This window comes from Aristolochia californica, unplaced genomic scaffold, assembly GCF_029961685.1.
Source record: "Aristolochia californica isolate CCGP_79_NKW_82.1479 unplaced genomic scaffold, dmAriCali1.0.hap1 SCAF_6, whole genome shotgun sequence".
Taxonomy (NCBI): domain Eukaryota; kingdom Viridiplantae; phylum Streptophyta; class Magnoliopsida; order Piperales; family Aristolochiaceae; genus Aristolochia; species Aristolochia californica.
The window spans coordinates 35,715,528-35,742,812 of record NW_027182257.1 but is presented as its reverse complement, the minus strand read 5'-3'; the positions used below and the strand labels follow the sequence as shown (position 1 = coordinate 35,742,812).

At 37.3% G+C, this 27,285-nt stretch overlaps 1 protein-coding gene across 3 annotated transcripts; it reads right to left on the bottom strand.

The window, feature by feature from the left end:
- Positions 1–14,199: 14,199 nt before the first annotated feature.
- LOC137934104 (methylsterol monooxygenase 1-1-like) lies at positions 14,200–19,174 on the bottom strand. Of its 3 annotated transcripts, none has more exons than XM_068778336.1 (6): positions 18,413–19,174; positions 17,975–18,297; positions 14,938–15,085; positions 14,818–14,850; positions 14,642–14,732; positions 14,200–14,556 (listed from the first exon to the last, which is right to left on the bottom strand). In XM_068778336.1, exons 1-5 carry the CDS (start codon positions 18,740–18,742, stop codon positions 14,658–14,660), a joined length of 909 nt encoding a protein of 302 aa, XP_068634437.1. In that variant the 5' UTR covers positions 18,743–19,174; the 3' UTR covers positions 14,200–14,556; positions 14,642–14,657. The 3 variants fall into 3 exon arrangements, with proteins under 3 accessions (XP_068634437.1, XP_068634435.1, XP_068634436.1); XM_068778335.1 differs by having other exon boundaries at positions 14,239–14,538; positions 18,413–19,173; XM_068778334.1 differs by having other exon boundaries at positions 14,200–14,732.
- Positions 19,175–27,285: the final 8,111 nt, after the last annotated feature.

Sequence of the window (27,285 nt, the reverse complement as noted above, 5' to 3'; positions counted from 1 at the left end):
GTGTCCTCATTTCCCTTTTTTCCTCCCTCTCTCCCGCACCCCCTCTCTCGTCTCCCTGCGCCCCCAACGTCACTGCTCCCTCTCCTCTCGGACTCTCGTCTCCGGCCTCTGTCTCTGCTCCCTCTCGTCTCCGGCCTCCATCTCTTAGTCTTCTCTCGGACTGATTAATAGAATATTTCAGAAACTCCACTAATTGTCATCTCTATTTTTCTGTTGTCATTGCATTTTCATACCGAGATACATATTCGTGAGCTTCCCAAATTTTTTATCTTCCTTGCGGGATTGATTTTATTGATGTTTTTTCAGAGGAGTTTATTCTGGAAGCCGTATTGATCTGCTCCGTAAATTCGGTTGGAGCTTGATTAGCTGCCTGGATTAATTTTCTCTGTTCATAGTGATCTCTGGTTGTTCAGCGTCGTGGAAAGAAGACACTATTGGAAAATTTGATTTTCCTAAGTTAGGAAAAAATTAATGTGGCGCCGATTCAGCACCTGACGCAACCCAGCGCTATATCAATTTTATTACTATATTAAACTTCATATTTAAGTCTCTGGTAAATAAAATATAATTAAAGTATGCATTTGATTAATTAATTACTTTTAATTTTGTGAAAATATATTATTAATTAATACCATATAAAAAATCTATCTTATGTTATTAATATAATATTTTTTTATTCATTAATCATATTTATTTTGTATTTACTCTATTGTATTAGCGATTTAATAGTGGTAATTAAAATATTGTTAACTCAGACACTTGGTTTAATTAACTCATTTTTATAATTAATAAAATCAATGGTTTTAAATTTCGAAGATGAAGATGAAGATGAATTTGTCCACACTAACACCCTATTTCGAAGATTTCGAACATGAACTTGTCCACACTAACACCCATTTCGAAGATAAAGATCATGTAGATGTATGAGATAAAGATGAAGATCAAATTTCCTGTTTGTTGACTAACCCTAAGTGAAGCATTTTTCCCCAATGGCAGCACAAATCAGTGAAATCGATCATTCATTTTGCTTAATAAACATCAATGCGTAAATTCCCATGAATAATCAGATAAATATTATTGACCCACAAATTAAAAACAAAACAAGATCTGACCTATCCTCCCACATACATGCCTTCAACCCCAAGATATATATGCCTTTAAGAACATTTCCCTTTTCAGATTATCCAACATCAAAGCCATAAGGCTGCAAATTAACCAATACAAATCCACTAAAACCAATCCAACCATAAGATTTGATGAATGATCTACTTCACTTACCTTTGAGCGAGTTAGTGTCTAAGTAAGAAAACTGTGGAGGAGGGCCAATGTCTGAGTGAGAAGCACTGGTGGAAGGGAAAGACAGAACGAAAGAGAAGAACGACGGGAGGAAGAGATGAGGGCGGGTGTGGAGCTCATGCATGTGGATAGGGACAAAGAAAGGCTCATAGAGGTAAGAATGAGACGGAATGAGAGGCAACTGAGAGAGAAGGATTTTCTTTTTTTAGGAAGAGGTGAGTTCTAGTGAACAGCAGCACTGATGGAGACATTGCACGGGAGGGAATGAGAGGCAACTGAGAAGGATTTTTAAATAAGAGGTGAGGGGCAGCGAAGGCTAGGGGACGTGAAAAAACCATTTCCCATATTTCGCACCAGATTTTCGTATTCGTGAAAAAACCATTTCGCATATTTCGCACCAGATTTTCGTATTCGTGAAAAAACCATTTCGCATATTTCGCACCAGATCTTCGTATTGGATCAGCTCTCTCTCTCTCTCTCTCTCTCTCTCTCTCTCTCTCTCTCTCTCTCTCCGAGGAATGGCGACGAGGATGTGAAAAAACCATTTCGCATATTTTGCACCGGATTTTCGTATTGGATCAGCTCTCTCTCTCTCTCTCTCTCTCTCGCACCAGATTTTTGTATTGGATCAGCTCTCTCTCTCTCTCTCTGAGGAACGGCGACGGGGATGTGAAAAAACCATTTCGCATATTTCGCACCAGATTTCGTATTGGATCATATCTCTCTCTCTCTCTCTCTCTCTCTCTCTCTCTCTCTCTCTCTCTCTCTCTCTCTCTCTCTCTCTCTCTCTCTCTCTCTCTCTCTCTCTCTCTATATATATATATATATATATATATATATATATATATATATAGAAACCTCACTATTGTTTTGTTTTTCTTCAACTAAAGCCACTAATTTATTTACAACTCATGAACCAACTTAATGAGGTTATTTCAAATAAACTTGACTTATGTGTAAACTTATGTGTAGCCATGGAAATTTAATCACCAAAATTATAACTCAGATCAACGGTCCAAATCATCGATACAACGACCAAGAGCGAAGGGACCTAAATGCCAGTTGATTGATGGTCAAAAATAAAGTTTTCAAAAGTCAAATTATGGAAGATTAATCAAACAGGAGATATTGGTCAAAATCAAAACTTCAATCAAAATCTAGATCAATTATCGAGATCAAAAGCCTGAGAGAGTTAAGAAGAAAGCCAATTGTACCGGCCACACCCACTACCACTACTAGATTAAAGAGAAATGTCACTTATATTGCACCCAAGTGCCACATGAACAAAGGAATTGGCACATGAGTAACAACAAGAGAGTGTCACTCAAACAAAGAATGTGACACACATAAATGATACATGTGTTTGTATGGGTGTTCCACATGGAGTAAAGACTTGACTTCAGTTTGTGTCACTATCTCAAGGAGTGAAGATTTGGCTCTGCCATGTATCTCGATCCTATGGAGTGAAGACTAGGAAAAGATAAATTAAATGAGATAAAGGTTTGATGGTTGAACCAACCCTCACCCCTCTATAAATTGTGAGCTCCATTTGCTATTTAGGGGAGTTGAATAAGAGGGAGCTCAAGAAATTTCTCTGAGCTAGAGAAAAAATCCTATAGGTCGAATTGTTAGAGCCAAGGTTTTGCGACTCGGGATCGGGACTCAACTCGGAATCTCCTAGTCCTAAGTTAGACCAAGTGAGTTGACTATTGAGTCACTCGTGATCTTTCTACATGGCGACTCAGCTAGATATAAAACTCAAAAACAGACAAAAACTAACCAACAATAGAAAAAATTATCTTTATTATGATACATAGTATATATTATATATATAATTGGCTAAAGTATTATAATTCTTTTTGACATAAACATAGTGTTTTGTGGTTCCAAAGTACTTGTGGGTCTAAGTACCTAATTAGTAATCAATTATCCTAAATCGGTGACCAATGATCCCGAGTTCCTAATCGATGCCAAGCAATCCTCAAACACAATCAAGGTTTTGGGAACCAGGATCTTGACCCAACTCAACATCACCTGATCCCGAGTGAGATCAGATCGACTCATCCAATCCATATGCCAACTCACTCATCTAGCATTCTACAAGGTAACTCGACCAAAAATGTTTAAAAAATATAAAAGTATTTTTGTTTTGATATATACTAATTTTATGCATAATTAGCTAAAAATCGTAATGACTTCTGGGGTAACTTTGAGTAGAGTCGACTCACCCAAATCACCAGCTTGACTCGGCCAGCCAACAAAGTCGACATTAAATGGGCCCATAACTAGTTTAAAAATAAATTTTCTATAAAATAATGTGAAAAAGCTATTAATTAAGCCATCTATATGAATAGTCACGTATATTATTAATTAATAAGTAAATAGATTATTAAGGAAGAAACCTAATGTTATTAGTAAATTACTAACCATATAAAAAATAAAATAATTAATTATAAATTAATTTTCTTTCATGTATAATTTACTACCTCTAGATTTTAACAATTATTTTTCATTGAGTAACAAATTTATAATTTGAAAACATTTGAATTGCATTTGGATATTAGTAGCATCCTAAATAATTATACCCATTAACAAAGAATAACAATTTTTTATTTAAAATGTTGAAATTACATTAAAACATTAATATTAACCAATAGTCTAATTAATTAATAATTAAACACATTAATCAAGATGTGTTTACACGTTAAAATACATTAATTAATACTTAAACAATTTTTAATTAGAATAATACATAAAAAATGTGTTTACACGTTAAGTTATGCCTAAGGAATCAATCTTTATAAATACATTAATAATTTGAATAATATAAGAAATAATAAATTAAAATTTTTAAATTCATTAATTCATTAATTTTCTCGTCATTTTATTGAATCAACATCCTCTTTAGTATGTAATTGATTAATTCAAAGATAAATTAATAAAATTATGATTCTTTTACTAAACCTAAACCTAACATGTAAATAATACTAATTATTATTCAAAAAATCTGGCACCTGCATGCTCACCACGTGTCTCCGCACATCGTCGTCTGGTTGAGCGACTCACATGCTCAGCCCTTTGTCATGCTCCGTGCACCTGCAACCCACTGCCCTCCACAGGCTGCTTGCCACTTTTGTAGTAGAGGTTCTGCATGGGGTTCGCATGGGATGCTTGCCCTTTCATGCAACCCTCCTGTAACCAACACCTTATGCATGCTCCACGTGAACCTAGCTCAGCCCTTCGAATTGGGATACAACCCACAAGGTATTGCTTGCAACTCCTGATAAGTAGACACCCCTTTAGTGTCCCTAGACAACTACTTATTTGGCTGTTCGCGTGCACTCACACCCAGCCCATGGCAGCCTCTAAAATATTGGATTTAGGATCTCATTATAAGGTCTTCGAGAAGACAGTGAGAGAGAGAGAGAGAGAGAGGAAGAGGAGGAGGAGGGGAAGAAGAAGAGGAGAAGAAAAGAGAAGGAAGAAGAGAGAAGGTTAAAAGGGAGACGGAGCTCAAATGAATTTGAGAGAAGAGGGGAAGAGGATACTCTACCCCTTACCTTGAACCTCTGTTTATAGTTTATGAGATGGTGTTACAATGTCTACAATGCCCTTAGGGTTACAATCTTTCAAAAGGAAAAGATATAAGTAAACATACTTCATCTTAAATAATTACACATTTGTACCATCCTTGTGAAAAGAGCACTTATTTACCCTTTTATGCCACCTCCTTGACACGGGCCTGCATATTACCATGAAGCCATTGAGGTGTCCTCCAACACTCCCCCTCAAGCTAGTGAGGAGAAAAAACATCATAGGTACCCAACTTATGGCATATAGTGATTTAAGATCTTGAATGTGAATGGCTTTGTAAGAATGTCTGCCACTTGTCCTTATGATGAAACATGACTACAGGATAAGTTACCAACTTGAAATTTCTCTCATATAAATTGGTAGTCTACCTCAATGTGTTTTGTCCTCTCATGAAAGACAAGATTTGTAGTGATATAAATGGTCACCTGGTTATTACAAATATAATTCCATAGAAGCTCCTTTATAGAACCCCAATTCAGTAAGAAAGGATCTTATCCATAGAACTCACTGACTATGTGGGTTATACCTCAGTACTTTACCTCTGCACTGGACCTTGCCACCACATTTTGCTTTTTACTTCTCCATGTAACTAGGTTACCTCCAACTAAGGTACAGTAAGTGAACTTCCTGTTATTGGGTGATCCAGCCCAATATGCATATGAGAAACATACTATGTTATAGTGGCCAAATAATTTGTAGAGAAACCCTTTCCCCATAACTCCTTTTAAATATCTGTGTATCTTCTCCAAGGCTTGCCAATGGGTAAGTTGTGGTTTGTACATATACCGACTTACCACACTTACTACATATGATATATCTGGTCTGGCCACCGTGAGGTAGAGAAGTTTTCCGACAAAAAAGGATGTGTAACCAAAAAATTTCAAAGGAAGGGAGAAGGAGTCTTCCTTTGGAAATAATAATGCGTATGGGGATTTATAGATATGGACTAATAAAGGTAACCTATTAATAAGGTAACGGGTTGTAAGAATAGTATGAGGCTAGTAAAAGTAGGGTACCTTATAGAGTAGAGTAAGTCACGGGCTACTTCAAAGGAGATGTCCATTTTTTCTTTGGGCTACACCATTTTTTTGAGGGGTGTAAGCACAAGATGTTTGATGAATAATATCTTTATCACGATAAAATGATTGAAAATCACTAAAAAAGTATTCTTTGGCATTATCTGATCGAAACACTTGTATTTTTTTTTTTCAAACCGACTAGACACCATAGCATAAAAAGATTTAAAGATGGAGAAAATTTAGATCTTTCTTCAAAAAGAAAAAACCATGTGATTCAAGTAAAGTCATCAACAAAGGTAACAAAATATTTAAGTTGAGATATGTTTGAGATGCTTAAGGGTCCTCATACATCTGAATGTATTAAAAAAAAAGGGAACAACATTTTTTTTTTCAATTCAAGGATAATATGATATCCTCTAGTGTTTGCTCAAATGACAGACTTCATAGTTGAAAGTTGGTAAAGTTTTGAAGGATTGAAGTAAGAGCTGAAGCTAGTTATACCATAAATTTGCCTTTGTCAGAGAAGTAGCGATCACAGTGATTGGAGGCAGGTTCAAGTAATAGAGGACCCCTTGTTTATGGCCGCCACCAATCACCTGCTTCATTGTGAGATCTTAGAAGATACAAGAAGAAGATGAGAAGGAGATGGAGCAATTAAAACGCTTGGTTAACTGGCTAACAGATAACAAGTTTAAAGGAAATTTAGGGACAAATAAGACATCGATAAGCGGAAGAGGCCCGTGGTAGAAGATGTACCCCTATTTCCTGAGTACATAGCGGATGATACCTCAGTATGAGAGGTGGAGGAAGAATCTGGTATTCGTAGTAGAGTTGTACTGATGCCATCAAATTATGGAAATACAAAGGAGCTGAGTAGTTGAATTTTGCCCACTTCAATATATGACTTAATATTGGGTAATAAGATAGCAGCTGCTAAGGCCTCCCTTTGTTTTTTCTTAAATAGATATATCGGTTGATAGGGGCTAAGCAAGTTTCCATTCCTGAATCAACCCTCTGAATCTAGCCAATAACTCGTGTAGGTTCTCTCCTTGTTTGGTAGTAAACATATTTTGAAATGCATCACATAATTTTTTTAAACTTTTGGTGCTTGAATATAACTTGAAGCAAGTGTCCCATATCTGCCTTGTTGTCGCAAGGTGGACAAAATTGTTAGCCACATGTTCCTCCATGTTGTTAATGAGCCAACTAATGACAAATGTGTCATTCTTAAGCCATTTGACATAGGAATTATCGTCTTCATCTATGAGTGGAGATGGTTTAGACAAATGCCCTAAGATATCTCTAGTGATAAGGAATCTCTAAACTGATTGGGTCCAATTCAAGTAATTTGATAAACCTCTCAAGGGTATTATGGTAATTTTATTCACATAATTTTCACCCTTCACTAGGAAATATTCAAAATACTTGGTTTATCAATTTGAACCAAACCAATTGACCCAACCGAGAAGAGAAGAAGAACCAAGCCAAAAAAAAAATCGAGCCAAGCACGTAATATCTGATTTTTTGACTCCTTATGCTCATCCAAATCTTGTAAAATTGCTTCACAGTCTTTCTTAATTAAGAATAAATTATACCAGCAAGAGAAATCTCAAGAGATGTTTGACAACTTAAAAAATCTTCTTAAAGAAGGAAACTTCCCTTCTATGACACTTGTGCCAACTAGCAAGATAATCTTTGCCTTGCCTTGTGTTTTCCTTGTTAAGATTTACTCAGAGATTTCTTCCCTTAAGGAGAAATCATGTAATATTCTATAAATCCGGTGATTGGGGTAATCCCGTTAATCACTCAAATTCGTCCATGTATATTTTTTATAACGGCTATTTAAGCCGATGATGTGAATGAGAAATTAAGATTGAAAGTGAAGTATTATTTTCAAGTTGGTATCAGAGCAGGAGAATCATCTCCTTCTCCTTCTCATCGCCGAAGAGTTGAGCGAAAGCTCTGTTCCGTAATCTCAGTCGATGTACTCTGTTTCGTAGCGAAACAGAGCTTTACGCCGATGATGTAGCCGAGCCACTGCTCAGTCTTCCATCAGAAAACTTCCGACCGATGAATCGCCACAGAAAAAAAGGAGCTATTCGAAAGTTCCGCAGGCCGCCGACGATCGTAGCCGAGCCAGTGCTCGGCCTTCCATTAGAAAGCTTCGCCGACCGATGAAGAAGAAAAAAAAAACAACAAGGAGAAAAGCCTCACCGGCGCTGGTCCAGCGTGTGTCTCGACGAAGAACATTTGCACCGACGACGGCCTTCTCGACAACCGTCAGCCCAATCGACGCCGGCAAAGGGGAAGAGACGCAGCACTGTCGAGTGTCTCGACGAAGAAGAGGTACAGTAAAAAAAATTATTTGCTCGTTTAAACTTAGGTCCGGGTTATTTATTTGCTGAGCGACCCGGTCCGTCCGAGACCAAGATCAACCCAGCGCAATAACGTGAACTGGACCAGACCAAATCGGTCTACGTACCGGACCGGACCTGACCAATTTTGCTATTTAGAAAGCAAACCAGACCAAACCGAATCAGTCTACGGATCGGACCAATATTTTTTTTGGTGTCCCCGCCGATCGTCTTTTCATCATGTCGAAGGAATCAACACCGATTATTCATGTGCAATCCGAAAACTCTGGTTTTACAACCAGCGTCACTCTTACCGAAGTCAACTATGATGTATGGTCCCAGATCATGGAGATGCAAATTGCAGGACGAGAAAAGCTCGAATATATTATGGGAAAAACACCATTCCCAGAAGAAACGGATGCCTGTTATGCGAAATGGTATGCTAAAAATCAAAAAGTCAAGGGGTGGTTGTTAACCTCTATGTCACCAGATATTATGAAGCGCTATATTCGGCTGCGTACCGCACGCGAAATATAGAATGCTCTGGAAAAAGTTTTCTATGATGGGTCAGATGAATCACAATTATTTTCATTGAATCAGAGAGCTTTCTCCACCAAACAGACTGGTCGCCCTTTATCAACGTATTATGGTGATCTTGTGGAAATTTTTCAAGAACTCGATCATCATGATAGGACTATAATGAAAGATCCTAATGATGTGATTGCTTATAGAAAATCCATTGAAAGACTGCGTGTTCATATTTTCTTAAACGGATTGGATGCAGAATTCGAACAAGTCCGTGGCGAAATTCTCAGAAAAGACCCGATATTGGATCTTGAAGAAGCCTATGTTTATGTACGTCGTGACTCTGTTCGTAGAACCACTTTAAATAGTGAAGTTGATCGTGTTGAGACATCTGCAATGGGAGCACATCAAGCTAAGCCTAAAACAACTCGACCAACTGGTCCTAACAGTGATCAAAATTGAACATCAGGATCTCAGAATGTAGTTATGAGATTGGAACAACCAAACCAGAGCGCATTTGTACTCACTGTGGTGAGACTGGGCATATCAAGTCACGATGTTATGAACTTATCGGGTATCCAGAATGGTGGGATCCTACAAAAGCGCCTCGCAAATGAAACTCCAAATCAAATAATCATGCTTCCACTGTAGTAGCAGAACCTTCCACCTCTCACACAACTGAGGATGCATCAGTCCTAATCGCTACATCTGGTAAGGTTCTTAATACTTCCGCTCCTAGTAGAGATAGTGAATGGATAATTGATTCTGGTGCTACTGATCATATGACCATTGACAATCATCATGTTAAAAGTATGAAACCATCTGAATAACATATCGTATCTACAGCAAATGGTACTCCATCTCATGTTATTGGAGAAGGTTCTATCACTCTCACTGAAAATCTGAGTCTTGATTCTGTATTAGTTGTTCCAACCCTCAATCATAATCTATTATCAGTTGCTCAAATGACTCGTACTCTGCATTGTATTGTGGTTTTTTGGCCTAATCTTTGTGTTTTTAAGGACATTCGAACTCAGAAGACAATTGGGTATGGTACTATAAGGGGGAAACTCTATTACCTTGATTTGCAACCAAAAAGTTTTCATCAATTAGCCCAAGCGTTCTCCATGAAGAAAAAATCAACAGATTCTGATATTTGGTTATGGCATAAACGGTTGGGTCATTCATCCTTTGGTTATTTAAAGAAATTGTTTCCTACACTTTTTGAAAAATTATCTATTTCAGATTTTAAGTGTGATGTATGTGAATTGGCGAAAAGCCATCGTGCTCCATTCCCAATAAGCATGAATAGGAGTCCAGTACCTTTTATGATTATTCACTCTGATGTGTGGGGTCCAGCAAATATAGCCTCCCTTAGTGATAAACAGTGGTTTGTTTCTTTTATTGATGATCACACCCATATGACTTGGATTTGTTTAATGAAGTCAAAAAGTGAAGTTAGTTCGTTGTTCAAACAATTTCACAAAATGATAGTCACTCAATATCATTCTACAATACGAACTCTTCGAAGTGACAATGGGGGAGAATTTGTGAATCAAAGTTTCAAAGAATATCTAGATGATCATGGTATTACTCATCAAACTACTTGTCCGTACACCCCTCAGCAAAATGGAGTTGCAGAGCGAAAGAACCGCCACCTTCTTGAGGTTGTTCGTGCTTCCTTGTTTGAAGCTCATATGTCGATAAGTTACTGGGGTGAAGCCATCACAATTGCAGCTTACCTTATCAATCGAATACCCTCGAGTGTGTTACAATTTCAGACTCCCTTGAGTGTTCTTCATAAAACCATAAGTTCACCTGCTGTGCCGAATCTACCACCAAAAGTTTTTGGGTGTGTAGCCTTTGTTCACCTCCATAAGTCATTGAGATATAAATTGGAACCCCGAGCTCTCATGTGTGTTTTTGTTGGTTATGCTCAACATCAGAAAGGTTATCGTTGTTATCATCCTCCATCTCGCAAATTATATGTCACTCTTGATGTGGTATTTCACGAAGAAAACATGTATTATTCTACTCCCGAGTCTTCAATACAGGAGGAGAACAGGATTGAATTGAAGACCCTTTATCATCATTTGGATATCTTGGATACTACAAGTGGTCAATATTCCGATTACAACTGTGGACATCAAAATGATTCACAGGATGGAGAAAGACAAGACCAGATGGAAGTGATGCAACCAGAGTCTCAGCCGCCATCTTCCCCCCTTCATAATGTACCAATAGATTAATTACCTTCTGAGTCCGAGTCCATGTCTGAACCTCAGGTAAGTTCCGAAACTCAACTAAGAGTGCTACCTCATCGAACCACAAGAGGAAAACCTAGAGTCAATTATGAACCTCTTCTCACCTCTAAATCTCAGTATCCCATGCATAATTTTGTGTCTTATCATAGATTGTTAAAGGCAAATGAGGTATTTGTGAATCAATTATCTGCTATATCTATTCCTAATAGTGTGCAGGAAGCCTTGAAAGATTCTAAATGGAATGAAGTCATGAATGAAGAAATGAGGTTTCTTCAGAAGAATTCAACATGGGAAGTGGTTGACCTACCTGTAGGAAAGACACCAGTTGGATGCAGGTGGGTATTTACCATTAAATATAAAGCCGATGGCACCATTGAAAGGTTCAAAGCAAGGCTTGTCGCCAAAGGATATACTCAAACCTACGGGATCGATTATATGGAGACATTCGCACCAGTGGCCAAAATCAACACCGTTCGGATTCTACTATCTCTGGCTGTGAATCTTGATTGGCCCTTATATCAGTTTGATGTAAAAAATGCATTTTTACACGGAGATCTCCTAGAATAAGTATATATGGAATTACCTCCTGGATGCATTATGCAAAACAAAGGAGGCAAACAAGTATGTAAAATGAGGAAATCCCTATATGGTTTGAAGCAGTCCCCGAGGGCGTGGTTTGGAAGGTTCACGAATTTTATGAAATCTATCGGATACAAGCAAAGAAACTCAGATCATACTCTCTTCCTGAAATATAACAAGGAGGCCATCACAGCTCTTATTGTATATGTTGATGATATGATAGTAACTGGGAATGATCCAGAAGAAAAGAAATCATTGCAAAATCGTCGTGCTAGAGAATTTGAAATGAAGGATCTTGGCTACTTAAAATATTTTCTTGGCATTGAAGTATCCAGATCCAAGGAAGGAATTTTTCTATCTCAACGAAAATATGCTTTGGATTTATTGAAGGAAACTGGTATGACAGCATGTAGTCCAGTCAGTACTCCTATGGAAGAAAATCTGAAACTTGGAATACATTCAGATCAAGTTCTTGCTAACAAGGAGCGTTATCAGAGACTAGTTGGAAGGTTAATGTATCTTGCACATACCCGACCAAACTTAGCTTATGTACTAAGTGTGGGTAGTCAATTTATGCACTCTCCAAGTGAAGAACATATGAATGCCGTCAACCGTATCCTACGCTACCTGAAATCATCTCCAGGGAAAGGAATTTTATTTAAAAAGGGAGGTGACTTGAAAATTGAAGGTTATAGCGATGCCGATTGGGTTGGGTCAATAGAATATCGACGATCTACCTCTGGATACTTTACATTTGTAGGTGGAAATTTGGTCACTTGGAGAAGTAAGAAACAAGAGGTGGTGGCTAGATCTTCAGCTGAAGCCGAATACAGGGGAATAGCCAAGGCAATATGTGAATTATTATTGATCAAAAATCTGATACAAGAACTACATATTGAGCAGACAAGTCTTATGAAATTATATTGTCACAATAAGGCCGCATGTGATATTGCCCACAACCCAGTCCAGCATGATAGAACTAAACATGTTGAAGTTGATAGACACTTTATTAAAGAAAAGTTAGAAGCAAGAATCATTGAAGTCCCTCATGTTTGATCTGGGGATCAGCTTGCCGATGTGCTAACCAAGGCAATGTCTTACCGAGCTTTTAACAAATGTCTTGACAAGTTGGGCATAAGTGATATCTATGCACCAACTTGAGGGGGAGTGTTAAGATTTACTCAGAGATTTCTTCCCTTAAGGAGAAATCATGCAATATTCTATAAATCCGGTGATTGGGGTAATCCCGTTAATCACTCAAATTCTTCCATGTATATTTTGTATAACAGCTATTTAAGCCGATGATGTGAATGAGAATTAAGATTGAAAGTGAAGTATTATTTTCAAGTTTCTTAACTGATTTAGGCCGAAATTCCAGAGATTAAATCAATAGAGGAAGCCTAAAAATAGATCAATCACAGCAAGATATATTGACAATCTTCAAGGGCACCAGTTTTATGAAGGAAATTTTCCTTCTATGCAAGAGTGCCAAATTTGTGATTGAAAACACAACCAAATCTTATCTTTTTCTCCTTGATTTTTTAGTTAAGACACTCAAGAGGATAACACCACTCGTGCAAGAAGATGCCAACACCTTTTTCAAAAACAACTTCTCTCAGCAACCAAAAAATCAACCTCTACCGAGCTCTTTAGAGAGTAAAACTTGCAAAGAATAATAGAAATTGGTCTTCAACGAATTTAATCATATTTTGATCATGGTAACCCTCATATACATCAAGAAGACAATAAAAACTTCATCCAACATATGTTTATCTAAGAGAGAAAATTGAGCTTTTGTTGGATCCATGCATTCTTTTGCATGAAAAATAAATTGAGCACAAGACATTTTCATGCATAAAACGAACCACGTATCACGAAGGAGAAAAAAAATCACGTATCTTCTTGTCGAGCCACAACACAAATACTTAAAGTTTGATAAAAACCTCTTAATCCCGACTTTAATGTCGAGATCTTAAACCCAATGCTCTAATACTATGTTAGATTTAAGATCCCATAATAAGGTCCTCGAAAAGACGGTGAAAGAGACAACAAGGAAAAGAAAAACGGACAAAGAGAGAGAGAGAGAGAGAGAGAGAGAGAGAGAGAGAGAGAGAGATAGATAGAGAGAGAGGAAGAAGAGGAGTAGAAACAAACGAGGAAGAAGGGAAAAGGCTAAAGGGCACTGTGGGAGAAGAGAGAAATGCTAGGGATTGGTTGTGAGAGAAGTGGGCCCTCCTAGCTGCTGGCAAGGCACCATCTGCGACATACCGTCAGGTTCCTATATTCAAACCCGTCATAAGTCAACGATGGCAGAGTCAAGAGACAGTTTGAAACCATCTGAAGCCCTCAAAGTGGAAGCACAGACGCTGACAAAGCGTTGAGGCAAATCATGTGATGCTTTCGGTCAGTTTGACAGAGAATATTGAATAAACTAAGTAAATTGGCTTTATTGTCTCTTACTGCTGCTGGAAGTGCCTGCCTCTTATCTTTTTCTTATAAGAATTTTTTACTAGTCCCTAATAAACATTTGACCTTATCGTACAAAGGCATAACCCATTCAATCTCACGTTTGCAGCACAAATGCTCTTTAAACGAGTAAGCATAACGCACGGTAAGAGAGGGCTCGCTGTTAATAGTAGATAAGATTACAAGAGAGGAACATTTTATCCCAGAAAGTTCGGTAAACCTACAGAAAACCAGTGGAGCCTCTGGCTCATCGAAGCATAAACTGGACTCAAAGAACAACCACAGGAAGCCACGGTTTTCCAAGACGCCTACTTGGTTCTTGCAAATTCCCCGTTTCAGCAAGCTTTTGCCACAACCCAGATCCGCAACAGATGAAGAATAAGAAACAAGTTTCCCCACATGGCCAGATAGGAAAGCTGGTCCTTCGCAAAAAAACATTACCTAGAGACATTGCAGCAGCTAAACATGACATACAAGCAGGGGATATTAAATGATAAAAAAATCTCAGCTTGTTGACCGTGTAGAAAACTGAATTTGAAACTACCTATCAGAGATAGTAGTCAATTCATTTTCTCATCAAGGCCTGAATTATCGTGCATGCCGTTTTGTTCTCCTTTTCTCCACTGTTCCCTCAACTGACAATAAAAACAACAATGGAGTTTTAGAAGGACCTTCTATATGCAACATCACTGGAATAGAGTAGCAGTTGCAGATTTTTACCTTTGCAAGATGCTCTTTCTGGTAACGATAGCCCTGAAATGACAGAACAATGATTTGGTCAGATATAAACCTGCATGTTCATTAGATCATTGACAAAGAATAACCGAGAAAGGCGCTTACCTTGTCGGTTCCATACAAGTAGTCGCAGTAGGTAAACACTGAAGCAAAGTTGCTCTGACTCTGCCCTCCAACATAGTGATGATAATCATGGTACTCAGCTCCACCATAGAAAGGAATGTACTTTGTTGGACTTAGAGGAAAATCATATCTGTGCGGTAACAATGCACAAGAAAAGAACACAACAGAGATATTGCTCAGTTAGATTAAAAACACAAAATCTAATTGTAACTAGTAAAGATTGCCACTGTCCCACATCTTTCTAGAAAAACTGCAAAGAGAAAACATGAAGGAAACAACTACTAATTGAACCAAATTAGATCTACATATATTGAAAGGTAGTTAATAACCCTTTACATAGGGATTAAATTTATAAGAGCTACCCATCTCTGAAGTAGTGCTTGTGCAAAAAGCAAAAATAGTCATGCAGGCTCAGGTTTGTTGGGTTCAACCTCTGAGGTTAAGACCATGTAAAAGAACTTGGTCATGACCAGATGTCTCATATCATTAACAGAGGAAATTGGAATTCAAGCCAGAAACTACTTTCAGTAGTCTAGAAGTTGTCTAAAAATTTCAATTCCAAACACACCAAACCCCAAGAGTAAATGAGGTTATTAACATATATTTGGGTAAGAAGACTGGACTGAAGTCTAGTACCTAAATCTATCACTCTTAAGAAAATCATGACACAAAAGAAAGTCACAATACACACACACATACATACACATGAACATAAACCATGGACACAAAAAAGTAAAATTTTAGTACACTAAAATATAAAAGAAATGGATGCCTAACAATGCAGACTCCTAACTTCTGAAATAAAGGTATGAAGTCTAGATAAAGGTCCAAAGTAAGAAGCGTATGCACATAGAAACAAAATTAACTAAGCAAAACATAAGTATTCCTCAAGCCACAAATCACACATGGTATATAAGTTACCTAAATATTTCAACATAATCACCAATATTAGTCAATAGTTTTTGGGAGTATCGAACACTAAACCATTATTCTGCAGATGTCAAGACTTACGAAAGACTATAAGTAGGTTGACAAGTAACTACCCTTGTGACAAACCACATTCATATGTTTCAAAGAAATAATGACATTGACAATCTGCTCCTCATTCCGAACTCCTATGTTTCGTTACCTTTTAGACTTTGACATTGTTATCAAAACTATATTTTACTATCTTTAACCTTTTGCTACTCTGTAAAGAATTTGAAAAACAAAATTACAAAGTTGAACAAGAAATGTTTTCTAGTTCTAGAAGTTTTCAAAAAAAAAAAAAAAAAAGGTTTATAAAATTTTTAAAAGAAAAACAAGCGGGGTTATCAGAAGAATTATCTTGAGGATATCTACTACAAGTTGCTCAATAGATCAATTTGTATGTAGCATACTGCATGGAACATTTAGTTCTACTTACTAACTTCTGCTAAAGATGAGAGAAAGGTTGGTATATAGGAGTTAAAATCAATATATTTAACCCGGATTACGAAAACATTACCACTGTGACCAATAAATTGATTGGCCAAAGTCCATCTAAGAAAAGCAGAAAGGAATGGGCTAATGTCATATTTATCCCTGGTAGGTTGAAAACCTTGCAGGATTAAGCACCATTCGCAGTACATCTAGGAAAACAGGTGAGCCACTAAGCTAGAACCAGATAACAAGAAAGATCTACAAGTCACTAAACAAATAGCCTCGAATGAGGACCTGTTCACATGGTTATCCTTGGTTACCATTCACACAAAACACAGACACCATTAACTGAGCTTCCCCACCTTAGAGATACATACCCAAAACTTTATATATATCTGGAAGGTGTAAGTGCAATACACCTCCCAATGGCCAAGAGAAAATGCCAAGCTAGAGTTATGATGTGAGAATATTATCCTCCCATATTTACAATCCCACTCATAGTGCAAATAGTCACTGGTCACCACATTAAATCCCCAATCAATAAACATGAGAAAAAGATACTTGAACATTTTATTGCACCGCATTTTGTGATTTATAAAGAACACTAAAGGCAAACAAAATGAATGTCAATCCATGCAATAGACAAATAAATCAACAAAAGAGTAATGCCCAATAGTCCAGATCTTCTCACTGTATATAACATGTGGAAAGCAAGGGATGAACACCTAGAAGCACCACAATGAATTTGCTTTCAAAGACCCACGAAAGAAATGCCCCAACTAACAAGTGAATCATGATACTTCTAAAGTCATGATCATTGGGAACACATCGGGCCTTGGTATGGATAAAATGAATGAATGAAACAAGGGGTTAGATAACTTTGTTAACAATTGATTGCCACGTGAATGACCTCCATCAAACCACAAATATCAATGTTTGTTCATAGTGTAAGAAGTCTGCCCATACAACATACCAGCTTGCCAAAAGCAGATGAATGCAAAATAATTTACTAACTGAACTTGAGATCTCACTTGTTTCATGTTCAAGATGCAGATTAAGAAAAGGAGGAATGTGAGAAAAGTGCAAATTCAATTTCAATGTGAGAAGCACAGATCAAATTAAAACTCTACACGTGATAAAGTGTTCCAAGATCAAGAACCAGTTCAGCAAGAGGTGCAATCAGAAAGAGAAAAGTGGGATAGTGAGAGAAAGGGATATCAAATGAAAATTCACAAACAATTGCAGCCACAGCACAAAGAATAAATGGCGTAATCTACAATGCAGTTTGGACCAACCATGACGCTGCCCTTGTCTAAATTAATCACCAGCGAGAGGCCAAACATTCCAATGAAAAGCAATAGACAGTCAATGCGTCAAAGGAAAACATAAAGGACAGTAAATCATTAGTTTTTCACCCTCCTGCAACTACAAACCGATCAAAATCTAAGAACCACCAAGCAGGCAAGTTAGTTTCCCTGTCATGAGTGTTTCAACCCTTTATGTTACCTGACATTAAAAATTGAGAAAAACAAAATACCAGGGAACACCGATACCCAACGCTCCACACCATAACAAAAGTCAATAACAAAACCGACAGTATAACTGAAAAATCACGTACCCACAATGGGTCTCGATGGCCTCCGTTTGCCTCAAAATCATCCACAACCAGAACGTCACAATATGTCCAGGCACCAGCGCCGGTCCAGCAAAGGACGGAACGCCAAGAATCAGGACCTCGGCCCAATGCGCATAGGGAGCTGCAAAGCCAATCGGCGCCGTGAACTCATGATGCACCCGGTGGATCTTCTCGTATCCCCACTTGCAATGCAGCAGACGATGGATCCAGTAATTCCCGTAGTCTTCAATCAAGAAATAAACGAGAAGCTGGAGAAAAATCTCCCATCCAGACGGCAATGGCAGGCTCGTGCGGATCCCCACCCACTGCAACAAAAGCAACGAGAGCAGGCAAGAAAACACAAAGTCAGGAGTTTTCCGGTCAAAACCAGAAATAAAACATGAAAGACCCAAAAGAAGGAAAAAGCAGTAAGGGAAAGACCTTGACAGTGGGATAAGAGATGAGCTGCAAAGGGCCCACGACGCAGATGAAGGTTTGCATGACCTCCTTGTAGCACCTGATTACAGATTCATAGGGCACATGAACTTTAGGCTGCAGCTTATAATTCTTCAGAGCCTTGGAACGCGTATACTCCAGGAACACAATAGGCAAAGGAGCGAGAGTGAAGACGAGAAGGAGAAAGAAAATGTTATGGCAATAGAGCCAGAAATCGGATGTCTGCGCTGAGTAGCGAAACCAGAGCCTCTCGGCGAAAGTGAGGTCTCTCCCCAACGCCGCCCCGGCGTCCTGCATTGTCTGGTACGGAAGCATCCTCGCCCTGCCGGCACCACCACGGCGAAAACGAAGCAGAAATGAGAGGCAGAGGGGGGGGAGAGATTTGAGAAGGAGAGAGGGAGAAGAATCCGCTGCCGGGTCTATAAAAAAGCCCAACGAGGGGATCGGAGCAGAAAAACAGAGGGAGAAGAATCCGCTGCCGGGTGGACACCAAAGCCCAACGAGAGGATCGAAACGAGCGAGCAAGATGAAGGCTTTAAAAGAAGGTGGTCTACAAATAAGGACAAGACAATGGACGGGCGGCGGCAAACAGAGATGCAGAGCCACTCCACGACCACCTGCTCTGACTCTTAACTGGACATCTCATTTCTTTCTCCTTTGTTATCCTTTTTTTTTTTTTTTTCTGTTCTGCCTTTGTGGCCTTTCTCCATTCTCTGTCTCTTTTGTCCTCTATCGCTTGGCCTCCTGCCCTACTCGTAAAGGAAACTCATGAATCGGTACAAAAAATAACCAAAGTTTTATTCTGCTAAATGGGTAGATTGAAATTTGAAGACATTCTTGATTAAACTCAGCAAAGCTGATGTGAATGATCATCTAGTTTATGATACGCTACCATTTCTCTCCTGTTTACAAGTCTTATTTTGGCGACAGAAAAACGATCCTCATTCAAGGAAAGCCAAAGATAATGAAAGTGAAGCATGTAAAGGGGGGATGAGTCAAATGAGGTTGATATGATGGATGGGATTAGAGGGGCAGTCATAAAAAAACAGACCAGAAAAGACGGATTTAAGAGATGGATTGGTTAATTAAAGTTTTGACTTAGGGACTAGTAAGAGCACGCCAAGAGGCATGATTTCATGAAGATCAGGGGAAGAGCCGAAAAGTGCTTTTCTGCTTTCCCCAACGAGTGGATGGCCCCAGACCTTTAACGAGAGAAGAAAGAGGATGCTCGAGCATCCATCTTTTACTGTACATGACTTGATCTCTAGAACTAAATACATCTCATTGTGAAAAAATATAGGATTTTTTAGTATCTCGTGAAATCATGTGAAGAGAGAAAACTTCTCAAAAGGGGCTTCTATAGATAAGAGAATATGATTTTTATATTAAAATATGCCATGCCTAAAAGAGCAACTTCACGTAATCTTTTAGGGGACACGGAAAGGTGGCAAAAAGATACGTAAAGATGCGTCCATAACGACCTATTACAAAAATTCGTCTTTAGGGAGGGAATATAAAGTATTTATATGTGTTAGTGTGCGTAATAAAAATTGTAGTATAAAGTATTTGTTTTTATTAATGTGCGCAATAGAAAGTGTAATGTAAAGTATTTGTTTGTGTTAGTGTGCACAATGGAAAGTGTGGTGTAAAGTGAATATAAATTATTTATTAAATAAAATATTTTGATATATTTGACTATCAGAAAATTAAATTAATATTAGTTAATAAATAAAATATATTAAATATAATAATTAAACAAATGCTTACTTTTATATTATTAAAATTGTAATCAAATTTTAATTTTGTAATATCTAAATATGAAATAATTATACAAATATTGTACTACATAGAGTACTACACAAATATCGAAATAATAAAAATAACAATAATACAAATATAACTCAATCACCTTTTTAATAAAAAAAAATATATTTGTTCATACAAAAGTATAACACAAAAAATATTTACTGGCATTAAAATATAATAGTCAATAATTTTGCCACATCTGAATTGCTAAAACATCTCGATAATATGATGTTCTTGCAGATTGTATTGCAGACTCCCTCTTAGTACTTCTTTGAGTGTCCACATAATCCTCAACATCATCATTGCTATCATTGTCTTCCTTATCACTTTCATTGTTATCTTCACAATGTTCTCCACCAGAATCATCACTTGAATCATCTTCATTTTCAAATAAATCCATGTAATCTTCTATGCGTATATAATTATGCAATACACAACAAACAATCACAATTTGTACCTGACATCAAAATCAAAAGGAGGAACATATTTTAATATCTTGAAACGAGCTTTTAAAGCCCCAAATGTACATTCGATAGTGTTCCGTAAAGATGAGTGTTTTGGGTTAAATAATTCTCTTTCATCCGTAGGAGTATTATTCCCAAATTCTTGCACGTGATAACTAGTACCTCGATATGGAGTCAAGAATCCAAGAAGATTTGCATATCCAGCATCTACCAAATAATATTTGCCTATAATAATATATATATATTATAATATACTAAAAATATATATATATTTAAATAGACTATATAGAGAGAAGCGATATTTACCTTCAGGAACATAAAGTTTATCTCATCTGGTTAATGCTGACTTCAATACACGTGAATTGGCTGCTGATCACTCCCATCCAGCAAGTATATATATGAATTGCATGTCAAATGTACATGTTGCCATTACGTTTTGTGAGAGAAAACCCTTCCTATTCCAGAATCTTGTTTGTTCATCTAATGGGATATGTGCTTTAATATAAGTACCATCGATGGCACCAATACAATCCTAATAAAAAATATTATTAATAAAAATATATATTTTATAGTAACTGAAAATTAATCATCAAACGACTTTATATTTACCTTAAAATATGGATAATAGATATCATCGTTCAAGATCTTTGAATGAGTACGTCTTGAAGGTCGCTTAATGTAATCAGATTGTAGTCTGATAATAGCATTTAACACCTTGTTAAAATACTTACTAATTGTCCAATTTGATCTTTCAAACATCGTTGAGGTGACACTGTAAGATTGTTGTTGACCAACAATGATACAAAAATATGCAAGTTGTTCTTCTACATATATTGTCCTTGTATCAAATAAAAGTCCTCTACTTTTCCAGATTCCAGCCAACTTGAGAAAAATAGTTTGATTCATCCTATACACTTTTTGAAATTTAATAAGTAATCTTTCTCATGCTTTCTTTAAATATCGTGGACCACCCAAATGATAAAAACGTTGTACTTGCCTATTATATACATTTAAGTATGAATGGACAAGGACAAGTACAACTGTATAAGCTACAATACAAATACATATTTTCTCCCTATCTGGTAGATTATCCATGGGTACCTGCAATAGTAGACATTCAATAATGAAAACATGGTTCAAACACATTCAATAATACTCATTCACTATGGACTAGAAATACTCAATAATCAACGTCATTCATACAAAATCAAATGTGTCTCGAAAATATAGGTTAAAACTATCAACATCTGTATAAGTCTATTACATTGCATTGAATTTAGTCATCAACCAGTCATATTGCTCTTCCTGTTTCATCTTCATAAGCATATCCTTCTTAGCTTTGGTGTCAAGCAATTCCATGGCAAAATACTTGACTTCTCTGGGCAAGTTAGGTAATGTCTCGAGTGCTTCGAACCATGGAGGTTCTACGGGGGGAGTAAAGATTTGCGTAAGGGTTGATGACATGCTTGTGTTACTCGCTTTCCCTGCGGCCATAGTGTTTCCAACCACAATAGCCAATTGTTCATAGAGCGAACAACCTTCACGCCTATATTTGTCGGCTTCTCTATGCGTCTATGTGAAAAGTTATCATTTAAAATACTAAAAAATATGATTAATAAAGCAAGAAACATAACATTCTATGTTACATTTACAAACCTTTATGTAGTTTTGCCACATTGTCTTACTAGCAGTGACTTTCTGGGTTGTTGGATCCCACCCAAAACTGCTAGTGTTTAGGCATGTACTCACAACCATATGCATTCTTTTCCAAGTCCTCACACGGTTTTTCAACTGTTCTACTATTTTTTGGTTTGTTGCGTACTGACACAATCGTTGAAAACTTCGTGTTTCCAAACTCCATTGGGTAATTTGTTACCCAAATTGACTTGCTTAATGAGCAAATCAAGCATTTTACAGTTTTCGTCGGACGTCCATGTGTCGTATGACCTCTTTGTAGTGCTATCCATACTGTCTTTACCTTTCCTCCTTCCAACCATCTAAAACTCATAACCAGTAGACAATGAATCAAAAATAAGTTATTCTTAAAAAAAATTGAGAGGGGGAGGAGAAAAAAAGGAAGAAGGAATCACCCCCCCTCCTCCTTACCTTACCAGATAGACAATTTATGAAACTAGTATTCTCTTTACTATCACCACAAGAAGTTAAACATCGTTAACATGAAATATATAACATATTAGACAGAAGAGCCTCAGATAAAATCATATAGTGCTGCAGACAGATTCAAAATAACAGTAGGATCCTGAAAAAGAAAAACAGTAAATTTGATATGAAGACCACCTAAAAATCTTTACACTGCATTGACCCTGTAAAAAATGTAGCTTTGTTTCATTTTATTTTATTTCTCCTATTTCATTTTTATCTACACTCGAACAAGAGCAAAACACGAGAACCATGACCAGATCCTAATTACCCTCATTAAATTACTTTCAACAAAGGCCAGAAAATAATTCTTCATCACCAATGTGCACCAAGAAATCCACAATGTGCCTTCAAATAACTTCATAAATACCTCGAATCGAGCCGAAGAGGTTGCAGAGAGGGGAGACTGGTTCGGCGACGGTCGTTGGTTCTGGGGACGACGAGAGGAAGAAAATCAAGCGCCAGGGAGAGGTCGCAGATGGCGCGATTGAAATCGTCGACAGTTGCGAGCGAGGAAGGAGTTGGAGAGGTTGTAGAGAGAAGGGAGAGATGTTGTCGAAGGTCATCGGAGCTGGGGATGGTGAGAGGAGTGCCAGAGAGACAAGGTCGCAGGGCAATTGAAATCGCTGAAGGTCACGAGCGAGCGAGGGAGAATTTTTTTTTTCTTTGAAACCCTCATTCAACAGAGGTTCCTCCTGGACAGCGAGATATATTTGAGTGATGGTAAGTGAAATCCGAGCTTAACCCCTCTAATTTCACTTACCATCGTTTATGCCTGAAATGGGGGAAAGCGAAATACAGTTTCCCCCGTCACTTACTTTGCGTACTAACACATTTCGGCCCACTTTCCCCAGCGTAAGTGAAATACATTTCTCTTACGTTGCGCACTAACCGGCCTTTAAAGTATAATATTTGCCTTCAAATACTTGCAGGTAGATCAAACTCTCATTTATATGAATACTTTGAACTCACATCTCGAACCAAAAAATTTTAACCGAGTTTGAACTCGAATTCGAGCAGGATTCGAGCTCTAACTTACATTTAAAACAATAAAAATAAATAAAAAATATTATGATGAACTAAGTATCATTCAATTGTATGCAAGTTATTACAGAGGAGTCCAAGACTTTGTAATGGAACATACTAATGTATAATAACGAGTTTAATAGACCTAAAAGAAAAAGCAAACATTTTCATCAATAATGTTTATTCCATTGGCAAACAACAATATTAGATGTTGAGGGACCCAAAAGGGTTGTACAATCCATCGTCATTGAGGTTTGAGGTAAATAATAGAAAATTCTAACCAAATAAAGAGGTAGTTAACGGTAAAAATTAGAGTAAATAATATTTTTGTAAAAAAAAATTATGTTAAGGAGTCGGTTCACAAGTTAACAAGTCAAACTTGCAAAATTCAAACTTATGAGCCAGTTTGGCTTTGATGTACCCCCTACTTGTTGGAAGATTTTGGTACAATAAATTATGTTGGGTGTATTCTACTTAGAGCTCATGTCATCTAAACAAAATCATCATAATCTAAATATAAGTATGCTACATTAATATGACCTTAATAACCGTTTCTTAGACCGGTTGGCTTGTTTAAGTAAGAAGAGAAAAGCCATTACGGTGAAGGTCACACACGGTATCGACAGGGCACGTGCCCGCTTCTCTCATCAGTAGTAATCAGTCGGAATGGATCACAACACTGATAATTGATCACAGATCACACCGATGGCGACAGCCACAAGGCCAACGCGGGCTGCACAACCCTTTTCGCCGTTTCCCTGACCCATTTCTTGAATAAGGCGGGCATGTTTTCGGTTATCTTCAACCTGTCTGCTGAACTACTGGTACACCTCTTTTTGCTTTGCTTTTGTCATCGAAAGGGGGACTGCAAATTATTAGCTCCGTTGCGGTGTCTGACAATGAAAAAAAGGCAATGCGCGGTGCACGTCATAGGTATTCATGTCTCTTCTTCACGTTTCATCCTTTAATTTCTGCTGTGATTGAACCTGCAAATGCGCCTGCTGCTAAAGCCAAATCCGGGACAGTGGCTGTCCTCGCAGTGATTAAAGGTGATTTTTCTCTTTTCTCCCCCTTTTGTTTTTGACCGTTGAATTGAATTTTATCCTGAAGTAGAGGAACGGGGCTTTTGAAGATCTGATCTTCTGAGAGGTAAGTGGTGGCGAAAGCGAGTGTTTTGAACTGTGGAGAGGGGCCGTCCTCATGATGAGAGGAAAGGAAGTCTCTGCAGTATGCTGTTTTGCAGATCCGATCGATCCTCCCGTCTTCCCTATTTCAAACGTCCTTTTCTCCGTCTGACCCCTTGCTGCAACTCTGCAACTGTAAGACGATACATAGTGCAGAGTGCAGACTCCACTACAGACTACAGTACCCAGCCGTGCGTAAGCTCTGCTACTTGGCATAAAAAGTGGCTCTCCATTGACAACGATTTACCCGATCTTCAAACCAAGTCGGAAAATATTAATCGTTTTGGAGTACGCATTTGAACTCAAACTTCATGCTTCCTCTCTAATTAGCCGCCGTCATGACTGCATTACTTCACTCTGATCTCCTTCTTCATCTTTGGTTTTCTCGTTTTTTCTCCCTTTCCAAACTATAACTTTTGTACCATGATTTGTCACGGGATTATGAAATCTTCATTACGTAGTACTTTTTATGTTGGTATTATGGTGCAATATATATTAGACAATTCTAATAATTATAACATTATAAACTCATTGGGTAGTTGTCAAGACTCCCTCCTCTTTTGATAGGAAAGTGAGGTTTTATGAACAACAGACAGGGAGTTGCAGTTTGTGACCTTCATGAAAGAGTTTTTGAATAGATGAGACGATCTTCTATATCTGGAATTTGATGGGAATAAATTTTTTAATTTATGTAAAAAATTTAGCATGGTAGGGCTTTAATTCCTATAGATATCAACATTAGAAAAGAAATACAATTTTGTAAATGGGGAGAGTCCTATGATGGATGGAAGCCCGAGGAAGTGGAGCATTATTTGGCGTGATTAGGAGATGCGGTTACACTCGATGATGTAAATCATTATTCTGTGGGACATTTGAGTGAAGTCTGAAAACTGGGTCCCATTTTAAGTGGCCGTGCTGAGGAACAGTAAATATTAGGCACCGGACCTCATTTATGTGAGAAGCTCGAATGACGTTGATAATATCCGCCAGGTTCGGGTTGGAAGTTTGTGGACAATTATCGGAAATAAAAACGCTTGAGTTACTTGAGAGCTTGTAAAGAGCAGGTTGCTAGAATGGGTTCGGTTGTTTTAGCGTGGATTAGGCAAAGAATGGTCCAACTATATAAAAAATTTGTCTACCTCACCTGTAATTTACCTTTAAATTTGGCGCTAGCTCACGAATTAGTCAATGCTAAAACTGTTATTTACTCAATTAAGCTTTTGTCTCTCTCCTTATTGAGCATTGCCTTGACCAATTGTTCCTATGTAGGAAGTGCCCTCCTCGTAGGGGTGGCATCGAGTTGAGCTGAGCTCGAACCTCTATATGTTCAAATTGGGTTTGATTTAATACTTTGAACTCGAACTGGAGCCTAACCCAGCCTTGAGCCTAAAATTGCAATCAAATTGGAACCTAATAATTTTAAATGAGTTTGAACTTCAACCTACTTTTTAAACTTTGCATAAAATAAATGTCTTAATTTGGGTATTAGATTCATGAGCGTTGGAGGTTCATCCACTTGAAGTGCCAACTCAAGGTCCATATACCCCAATGACAAGAAAATTTTCCTCTTCCAATCAGTATAAATTGTCTCCATTCTAAGGAATAATATAGGAGGAATCAAAATTTAGAACAAATGCAAAATAAACAACAAACGAAGTCAAATATTGAATATTTACCTATGTAAATAAATTATAACAAATAAATTAACATGTCATTATAATTTTTTTTTGGGCTTACATTATAATACATTAGCAATTTATATCACTTTATGATAGAATCAAAATTTGTATGTAAAGAAATTTTATAGGTTTGTGGGCAACTAGAATTTTTTTTTGAAATATGTATGTCCTATCCTGATTAATCATTTAAATATAACATTTATCCTATAGGGTTAAATTATTATATCTCTATGATTAATCATAATTATTTATGTAATTAACTTTATGTGACTAAAATTAATGTCACTAGACATTTTCATAATTAAGAATATTGTAATTAAAAATATGCAACTGTAATAATTGACAAAAATTGATGCCAATTATCAATTACTTATGTTTAGGTCAACCAAAAATATGCATAAAACCTAAATAAATTTTTTCATAAGAGAAAATTTATCATAAATATTCATTTATAGATTCATATATGCATGTAAAATTATTTAATTCATATGAATTAAATGAGAAATGAAATAAAAAATATATTGATTTTCTAGTTATTC